This window comes from Gavialis gangeticus, unplaced genomic scaffold, assembly GCF_001723915.1.
Source record: "Gavialis gangeticus isolate Ggan-Ray unplaced genomic scaffold, GavGan_comp1, whole genome shotgun sequence".
NCBI lineage: Eukaryota > Metazoa > Chordata > Crocodylia > Gavialidae > Gavialis > Gavialis gangeticus.
Window position 1 is genome coordinate 150,550,532 of NW_017729022.1, and position 10,710 is coordinate 150,561,241.

Below are 10,710 nucleotides of genomic sequence, written 5' to 3' on the forward strand. Positions count from 1 at the left end.
ATACATGATGCTGCTAGCAGAACCTTGCAGAAATTGGCAACTGGTTCATCTAAATATAGATAAAACTGCTCCTTCTAATAAATGATTGATGCAGTTGTTTTTTTCAAAGTTATTTAAGTAATAAACTGATTTAGCCAACACTGCAGTGAAACATACCAAAGCAGTGTTCGTCGGACAGTATACGTTATGAACTCAGGTTGGGAAATAGACCAAAGCACACATTTGAGGAATTTCAAGGGTTTGCAAGACAGGGCTAGGATTTTGTGCACAACTGGCAGTCCCTGTTATCCACAACCTAAGGAGTAATAAGAATATGTCCAAATAGTCAAGCAGATATGAACCAAAGCAAATAAAGATGGTCAGGATATTCACCTTGGCTTATTAAACTCCTGAAGGGCATTTACAGAGTCCAGGGCTTTAGCTCTCCTGATGATACCGAGTACAAAGCTTGGATATTTATGAAAAAGTTGCTTCTGACACTCAAAGTAGCACATCACAACAGAACAAAACAGAAAGAAATTCTGAGTAGGATAAAATGCTACAATGACTTGGATTGTTCTTCTGATTCAGTTAGCAGGCCTGGCCACCACTAACCATGTAGGCTTTGCATTCTTACAATGACCCTTCTTGTGGAGCCTATGTGGTTAGTGGTTCTTAGGCCTGGTAGCTGAATCAGAAGAACAATCCAAGTCAGAGGTAAGAGAGACAGAAAATGGACAAAAATTTCTTCCCTATGCTCAAAGAATATAAAAATGGAGGAACCATCTTCATATGTCCAAAGAATTCACCAATGAGTTGATTCTAGACATGGAGACTATTCATTGCCTGTCACACACAAAATAATTAAATTAGCTGATCATTTTTAAACTATAGTGCTCAGAGCTGTGAATACTAAACTGTCATTACAGGGGACAAAAGAAGGCCTAGATAAAATTTCTCAATGTGCATATATAAAAGTCCTGTAACAGAAGTAAAGCTATGCTTAATAACCTTCACTACATGAAAAATGGCAGCAGAGAATCCAATAAGCTGAATTTAAGTGTTTCGTCTAAGAGGTTTATTCAAAATTCACTGTGGTGAAAGAAGAATAAAGATTTTTTGTTTGATTTATGATGACCTCCTATGACTGAATAATTCTCTAAAGCTTTAAAAATAAATCTTATTCACTTTTCTGCTATGTATTATTTTTCTTGATGGACAGTAGATTATATGTATTAATTCAATTGAGGATCTCAAAGAACTACACAAACATAAAATGGTCTTGTGGCTAAACTAGGACTTAGGTGTTCTGGGTTGAATTTCCAGCTCTAACACAGACTTCCTGTGTGACCTGGGGCAAATAAGGTATGGTCAAATCCAGTTCCCAGTGAAATTAATTGACATCATTGGGCTTCTTTAATCTCCTTAGGCTTTAAATCCTCAGCAAGTAAAAAATAAAACTGGTTTAATAATACTTCCTTTGCTTGGTCAGTTTGGACCACAAGGGAACATATTTTCATATGACAAAGAAAAGTAAGTATTATTAGACTCCTAAAAATTATTAAGTTCCTAAAGATGCTAATGGATGTCTAGTGGGATTAGGTACATAATTTTTATTTTAAGTCAATGGAATTTAGGATCCTGATTTGTGGAGGAGCTTGGGAAAAATCACACCAGGTACCTACATGTGTTTTGAGATTAGAGAAATTTTGAAGTCAGAAAGAAGGCAAGATAAATTTTTCACCTCATGGACTAACTAAATTAGATCTATATCTATCTATCTATGGTAGCCTGTCTTAGCATGAACTCTGTTAATTCAGCCTGCCACTGCTCCAAGGTTGGCAACTCCTGCCTTAAAGCAGCAAGATATAAAATCAATCTCACTCCCTCCCCTCCTTTCCCTGACCCAATGAATACTAAATCATTTATAGCAGTGGTCTCCAAACTTTTTTGATCGCGCACCCCTATCAGTAAAAAATTTTTGAGCATGCAGCCCCAATATATGTATATTTATATTCATGCACCCCTATCAGTAAAAAATTTCTGAGCAACCGCCCCCAATATATGTATATTTATATCAATATAAATATAAATAGAAGTTCTAATATTTTCTTCCCACACCCCAGTGGATCGTCTTGCGCACCCCACTTTGGAGACCACTGATTTATACAGACAGGAAGAGTTGAAAAAGGGAAGACTGAGATGGAGAGACATGCATTAGAAAGCCCAAAACTCTAGTGATTGGCAAATTCTCCATGGATGTGGGAAATCTCCATTAATATATGTGCTCCAGTCAGGCAGAGTGAGGGCCTGAAAACATATCTTCTCCTTCACCGGTGAGTGCCCTAACAACTGAGCTATTGGATAAAACAGGGTATGGATTCATTCATAGAACCAGCTCACCCCAAACAGCCTCTTCTCTGCTTGTCTTTTGAACATATGTTGAATTAGCTATGTAGTAAAAGTGCATGATGCATAGGTTTACTGTGTAGTAAATCACTTGAAGCCACAGTAAAGTTACATCTCAAAAGCTACGTAGTAAATTTACTATGTGGGGAGATTACTGCATGATAAAAGTCATGTGTCCCATCTCCTAGTCTATTTCCCATCCCAGAACAGCCATTTGCTCCATGCACACTGGCTTCCCTACCACCTAGTGGCCAGGCATTGTAATAATGCCAACCGCAGCAGCTACCTTGGAGCTAAGCTACCTTCCCTACTATCAAGAAAAATATGGGGTAAACTGTGCTGTGTGTCCACACCCCTGGGATGATAAAATCCAGAGAGAAGACACACAATTTTGTAAAGGGAAATAGACCTGCCATTTCTCCTAAGGGTCTGATTCTTCTCTCTTCTGCATCTGTGCAAGGTAATTTCTATATTTCAATGGCCATTCTCCAGATGTACACTACTTGAAGTGAGATCGGAATAATGCCCACAGTGCTTACCTAATATAGCCAAGATTCACTGCTGGCATGTAGGCTTCATAAAGTTGGCTGGAGAAAGGTGTCCTCTGGGCTGTTAGCTGAGCAGCCATAAAACAGTTGAATCCCCATATTACCACTTGTAGATCTAGTTTAAATTACATATATTATTTTGTTCCACACAGATGACTACTTTATTATATGCCAAAAATATGTATCCAATTCTACTCTTAACTCCAGTGGCACCAGCCTCTGTAATGCAACAAAACTCTTCCCAAGCGTTTTGTAAAAAGAACCCGTACAAAGAATCTCACAAGTTCAATTTCTTCAGTATTAACAAAAGACAGCACATTTTCTGTTCCTTGCTTTCTCAGTTTAATTGACCAGTCTCTGTGATTTGCCTTACTGGATTATCATTCATCAATCGTGTCCTTCCCACGAATCCATTCAGAACAGGTTAGTCATTTCAGCCTGCTTAAATTTGCTGTGTGTTAGGTTTCTGAGACAGTAAGAGACCTGTTCTGATGTTTTTCTGGGCGCATATCTGTTTCTGATCACTCCACCTGCCATAAGAGCTGCTCTGGCATACTTTGATCATCTCACTGCTTCTTAATAATACTCTCAGAGGCCATTCTAGAAGAAAATATCTTTTTGAACTGCTGCATTGTGGAGGCAGGTAACCACTCAGGTCATCAGTCCAATAGGTAGTCTGTTGAACTTCACATTCTGACTGACTGTCTTCATTTTTTCTTTCTTATGCTAATGGTCTTTTAAGCTGTGCACTTCAGAGCAGAGTTCACAGTACTTTAATAACCTGTATGTAATATTTGGATTTCCCAAAAGAAAGTACAGTAGTATCTTGTCTTTTCTCTGGGCATAAAAGTGATTTATTGGAATCATACCCCAACTGTAATGTAAAAACAGATGAAAATGTTTTTGAATGTGCCAAAGAATGAGAGATGTTGGAAGTGTGGAAGCTGCTGTGATCTGTCTGCTATGTGGCTTTCCCTGGCTCTGCAAGACACTGATCCCACCCACGCTGCTGAATACTTCTGGCTGCAAAGTGTTGGCTCCTTTCTTTGCTCTGGTCTCCACATTACTCCATGGCTTTTATCATCCAAGCTCTCCGTCATAACATCTGTATGTATGACTGTGTTGGGCTATCTCTGATGACCTCTCAGTAATAATAGAATGAAGATAAATTCAGAGTTAAACTTACATATGAAATGTAATTGGGTTTTGAATTTAGCCTCATCAACGTATTGCACCTAAATATGGTTTCCAATTAAATATTAACATGGGGACCCACATCTGATATGATTTTCACAGACGATTTTCATTGGGACTCTATGAAAAAATATTTCTCTGTTTAAGGGAGGGCTCCTTGCTGTTTTACTTTTATCCCCTCATAAATTCTGGCTTTACAGATAAGCCTTGCAAGATTATGTCACATCTTTGTTTAACACGAGATTGAGAGAACTTCTAATTGCCCTTTCATTCATGTAGCTCTTTGTGTATGACCAGCTAAGGGAACATCAGTGACCAGCTATGGCACTCAGACAGTATTTTTCCATTACTTTTCATCCTTGTATTGGATGCATTCTCAATTCATGTATCATGGTCCAGGATCTCGGGTAGGATGACTTGTCTTCATTTCCTTTGGAGGATGGTTCCCTCAAATGAACTTTGCTGTCATAAATGTTTGGCTTTAATACCACTAAGAAGCTTTCTGCTGTCTTCATTTACTATACCCTGGCACCTGCATTATTGGCTGACTCATGAGTTACAGTAGCCATCTTGCACTGCTTACTTTTTCTTTCCTTCTTTCTTACATTCTTTCTTTATTTCTTTCTCTTCTTCTGAAGAAACAAAGTGTTTCTTTGTTCACATGTGTGGTAGTGACAGCTTCCTGACCGGAGTTTCAGTGAATGTCCATATTGTGCAGAACTTCCAACTTCTACAACACATACACAGATACATTCTTTATCATACTCCAGTCCTGAACTGCTTTATTCCCATCTTTTGTGCAATAGCTAAACAGTAGAAAAATAAACTTCAGGACCTGTAACATTCCCCAGAGCAATACATTTAACCTGACAAGATTTGTTCATGATGTATGAGATCCTTTTCCCCTCGAGATGCATGATGCTGTATTTCTAGCTTCTGAGATGCACACTTCTCTGCTATCTGATAAATGTGTGCTTATTAACTGGGAGGAAATGACCCTGCATGTCAAAGTTGTTGCAGGTTCTTTTGCTTAGCACTTGGGAAACCATGGGAAATGTCTCTTGGTATATTAAGCATGACTTTCACATCTGAGCTTCTTTAAGAAGCTGAGTGTGAAACTCTTGAGAAATGAAGCTAGCTGTATTTTCCAAAAGCTCCTCTGCCATCTCTCTATTTCTTTCAACCTTGCTAAATCCTGTTAGGACTGAAGTGTTGTAGCCTTGATGGTCCAGGAAACGTACAAGGGGTTAGGGGTTTTTGTGGAATCTGTTATTGCACCAACAATATAGATAGGACAGGTGTTGGGCAAGTTTTGTGCCCTTCTTCAGACCTGATGGCTTGTCTAACATCTCTCCCATCTATACAGTTGGTCCAAGAAAAATATCACACACACACACACACACACACACAAAAGATCCCTTGTCTCCCACATAACTGCTATTAGGTTAGTTTTGTTAGCATATGACCTACTACTCATATAATTAGTATCCATTACATCTGCTTGCTCTGTTGCACCTGAACTTGACTCTTCTAACACTGAATAGTAATTTATCTAAAAAAACAGCATATACTTTCAAATGCCTTCCTTGCTGAAACAAGGGGCAAGAGAGTCTCTGTCATCCCTAAGAAGTCCATTTTCAGAGAATAATGAGATTTCCCTGTAATAAACTTTAAAACATCCACTGGTAATCCAGTGCTGTAGGTCCAAAGGTATTTCCATTATATTTGTGTGTAGTGATATTTGGAGTTTTTTTACTCTCAGTAGCATGTATGAATGTTTAGCTTCTGCTCAATAGTCAATAGAAAAAAACCTTTAGAATTTGGGGTTATGATCTTGTGAGGCACTGAAGGACTTCTCTGGGTTCTGAGTATACTCAACTCCCATTTAAAGTTAAGAGGAGGAAAAAGGACTCAGCAGCTGGCAGGTTCTGATTATTATAGTCATTATTACCTAGAGTCTTCATAACAGGGGTAAACATCTGAAGGCTCCTTTCAGAGAATCTGGCTGTGCTGAAGGTTGTATTCTTAGATGATATTTAGGCTGGATGCTAGTGAGTGAGTTCTCATTTGCAGAAATTAGATCACTTCCCTGCTGGAAATGTAGAAACATTTTCAAATTCCTTATGGGTCGTGGGAGAACACCTTCACTCCCATGTACATCTCTACCTCCTATATCTTCAAACGACTATTGCCACACATTGTTATCCTTCCATTGGGATGTCTGCATAGTACATTTAGCCTCTCTCTATGCCTCTTTAACTTGCTATTAGATAATCAATCTGAATTCTCTGACCCCTCTTTAGTACTCACTAATGAGAACTCCCTTCCTGTTTCAAAAAGCCCTTTGAAGTTTAGAGAAAGTCAAGAAAAAAATTCCAGTGCACCTTCGTTAAGACTCAGTACTGTTTTAAAGATCATCTAAGTCTGCCCACAGAGCCAGTGTGTTACAAGTGCTACTGATCAGTGCAGATACAGTCCCCTTTGTTTCTATGAGTGGCCATGACTATGACCAAGATTGTCACTTTTGGATAGTTTGGCCTTGTTAAAGATTACGTGTTAACCAACCTTTGAGCAATGTGCAGAGTTTTTCTGTCTCCTCAAAGCAGACAAAATGGCCATAACTGTGTTTACACAACCACCAAGTCTGCTTCAACTTGGCAGACCAGAGGGAATGGGGAGAGTGAAGATAAGGGCAAGCATAGCCTCACTCTCCTATTCATTAATCAGTGGAATGAGCTTCAACAAGCCATATTCTTTTGCTGAATAGTCATTGTAATAAGAGTCCACATACTGCAGACATCACCATTGCCCTGTTGCTACAAGTACCCATGATGCCCACTGCTAAGGGCTCTGTGAAGGGAGTACCTCAAATATAATGATTTTGGGAGGGCACAGGAAGAAAACTTGGGAATATGCTTCTATAATGGCAAACAATCCAGTTTAAAGTAGGTTTGGGGCAACACAAACCTCTGATTTGGTTGGGGACTCAGCTCTTTGGCAGTTTAACAAGACTTGCTGGCAATGTAGTAGCAGGCAATCATTGATCCTATGCATAAGAGGTCACCCAGACCTTTAATGCATACACCCACACAGTTTTTTAGAGGTGGGGTTTGGAGAAGTGGAGGCTGCCTGAACCTTTCACCCCCTACTTTAGGACACCAAGAAAGAATCCAAAGGCCAGACTGAGTCCAGATGTTTGGTGACTTGATGGCTATAGATACGTGTGCATCTGGAAATCAAACTCAGGTCTCCTGTTTGGTAGACAAAGGTTCTAACACTGAATCACAATAGCGAGTTTATTGGTATTGACTGATACTAAATGTGCTGGTTCAGGATGTCCACTGGGGGACCTGCTAGTCAAGATCCACTGTAACCTGGCCTTAAATAAAAGCTGACTTGCCTCCTCTGAGGGAAGCCAGGTGACATAGTGGTGCTGCAGACATTGACAGGAATGAATTCCTCTGCATCACTGTCCTCCCTGCTGGCTTATGGTAGGGTCAAATTTGCTGTTTTGGGGTTATGGGGGTAAAGTGAGTTAAATTACCCAAATCTTCCTCCACTTACATAAAAGGCAATGATTCCCAACCAGGGTACCATGAATCCCTGGAGTATCTTGAGTTCCTTTCAAGGGTGTTATGGAGTGGTTCACAATATTAGCACTGTCAGGTATGCAAGCACGATTCACAAGATAAACCCAGAGTTTTCAAATAGGAAGCCGTTGGGTCAAAAGCATTTGACCCACTGTCGTCTTTATGAGTTCTTTGCCACAAAAGAATTGCTCTATTATTTTTCTATAGTCAAAAAATGAGTGAAAACTAACAGCTGCTGCCTTGACTCTATTGAGGGGCTGGCCTGGGTCTAGTGAGGAGTGTCTCAAGTCTAAAAAGGTTGAGAATCTCTGTTATAAGGGCACTACAGGCAACAGAACAGTTTCACTGTTATCCATGCTGTTATTCACACTATATGAAAATACAGAAAGACACAGTCTATAATCAGGCATACTGACCAATGCCCTTTGTTCTACTTTCTGATGTGGGACCTGTTTTCCAACACTGGCTTTCAGGTTAAGGATGCTTATTAGTGGGTTAGGCCATACACAGGTTGTCCCTCTCCAGCTGCTGTAACTTCACTGCAGAGCATTAAACTACTATTTGATTTGTCCGTATGAAATAGAAGACTATTTAATAGCACACTTCCACCCAGGTCCCATGTGCTGTCTCACCAATGGTGGTAGTTGTGTGCAAAAGGTAAATCTGATAGCTTTATTCTCATGGTGTTTTGAACCTTTGCCTGCTTAGGGTCTAGAACAGTTACTTCTATCATCATTCATGAACGTAGAAAATTCATGAGTATAGAAAATACTCACAGTGTGTAGGGATATCTATATCCCTGCTTATTACAGTATGGGAGTAACAGTCACAGCCAAATCACTGCAGCCTGATAGCTCAGCTTCCTTCCTGCACACCTTTTCATTCTTGCTGTAATGGACAGCTCCTGAATATTACATTCAGAGATAGTGGGAGAGTTAGAAACAGCTCCCCTCTTTGGATGATGGGGCCCCTTTAGAATCATGAAATCATAGACTCATAGAAAATGAGATTTGGAAGAGACCTCAGGAGGTCACCTAGGCCAACCTCCTGCTCAAAGCAGGACCATCCCCAACTAGATCATCCCAGCCAACCCTTTGTCTAGCTGGGTCTTAAAAACTTCCAAGGACAGAGAATCCACAACCTCTCTGGGTAGCCTGTTCCAGTGTTTTACTACCCTCCTAGTGAGAAAATTCTTCCTAATATCTAACCTAAATTTCCCTTGCTGCAACTTGAGACCATTGCTCCTTGTTCTGTCATCTGCCATCACTGAGAACAGTCTCCTCTTTCAAACGTCCCTTCAGGTAGTTGAAGGCTGCTTTTAAACCCCCTCTTAGTTTTCTCTTCTCTAGACTTAATAAGCCCAGTTCTCTCAGCCTCTCCTCCTAAGATATGTGCCCCAGCCTTCTCACCATTTTTGTTGCCCTGCTGGACTCTCCCCAATTTGTCCACATCCTTTTTGTAGAGGGGGGCTCAAAACCTAACACAATACTCCAGATGTGGCCTCACCAGTCACTTCCCTTGACCTGCTGGCACCACACCTACCAATGCAGCCTGGTATGTTGTTAGCCTTCCTTGCAACAAGGACACACTGCTGGCTCATATCCAGCTTACTGTCCACTCTAACCCCCCAGGTCCGTCTCTGCAGAGCTGCTGCCCTTCCAGTCAGCCCCAGCCTGTACTGGTGCAAGGGATTGTTCCATCCTAAGTGCAGGACTTTGCACTTGTCCTTGTTGAACCTCAGGTAGGCCAGTAGATGTATGAAAGGGCTGAGGACAATGTGGAGGCTGGGACCAGATGGTAAATCAGGTAGCTATATCCCTCCCTGGAGGATCTGCTGATGTTAACCAGGTCTTTATTTGTCTTTATTTTTAATTAGGGGCAATTTTTTTCTCTTCTGCCTCAATTCAAAATGTTGACAATCTTTGCCTCTCTCTCTCTCTCTCTCTCTCTCTCTCTCTCTCTGTATCCTTCTTCTAGCCTCTCAATCTCTGTTTCATCAAACACCTTCTCTTTCAAATCTCTTTTTAAAACATTTTTCTTTCATGAGATCTGTCTATTTTAACCCCACCAGATTATAATTCCACTCCATTTTCCTACACTTTCAGTAGACTCTGGATGAAATTTTGCTTTGTATACTGCTTCAGAGCAAATTTGGTTCATTTAGCTCTGCATAAACTTTTTGATCTCAATTTAGATTACAAGACCCTTGAGAGAAGGGCTGTGTTTATGTATGACCAAGTCCAGCCTTTATGTTTGGTAAAACTGTTCAGAAAAGAGATGGTAGTGAGATGTGGGTGGGTCCCCCCAGTGGGTACATCAGCCAGCCCCCAGAATTTTTGGGGAAAAAACATTTTTATTTTTTATGTCAATAACTGATTTTTTTTTTTCTATTTTAGGTAAAAGCTTCTTTCTTTGTTAAAAAACAGATTTCCAACAGAGACTATGTTTGTAGTTTGGGCAGAAATTTTTGACCACATCAAGCCTGAAGCAAGTAAGAAACTGCAATTATGAGTGCCAAAGATGAGTAAGTGGGCTTCTGTTTGGAACTGTAGATGCTAATGCAAGGGGCTGTAGTGCCCTGGTGATTGTTACACCACAGATGCAGCTGCTACTTCATACTTGCTCCCATGGTAGATAAGAAGATCAGAGCAGGCGTGAAAACAACCACTGGTGCCAGGTCTATAAAAATATTGTACTGAGTGTACATCTGAGTGTTTATACCAGCATGGATGGTTTTCAAGTAATGACCCTTTCTTCTGTATTAGCACTTGTATCCACTCTCCCCTCTCTCCACCCTGGGAGACTGGCATCTGGAAAAAAAAACACTGCAGTTTTTCATCCTCTCTGCCCAGCGTATCAAATGGTCTCCTAAGGTATGGGTTCATTTTAGCTAACAGGCTCATCTGAATGCTTAGGAGTGTGTGTGTGTGTGTGTGTGTGTGTGTGTGTGTGTGTGTGTGTGTGTGTGTGTGTGTGTGTGTGTGTGTGTG

The 10,710-nt window shown here is 40.5% G+C and overlaps 1 protein-coding gene across 1 annotated transcript in view; it reads right to left on the reverse strand.

Annotated features, from left to right (window-relative positions):
* Positions 1-9,619: 9,619 nt before the first annotated feature.
* LOC109296481 (golgin subfamily A member 6-like protein 22) overlaps positions 9,620-10,710 on the reverse strand; it is a 6,580-nt gene continuing 5,489 nt past the window's right edge. Inside the window, exon 4 of the mRNA XM_019515891.1 lies at positions 9,620-9,740. Within this exon, the coding sequence (XP_019371436.1) occupies positions 9,620-9,740 (121 nt within the window). The remainder of the gene's footprint in view (positions 9,741-10,710) is intronic.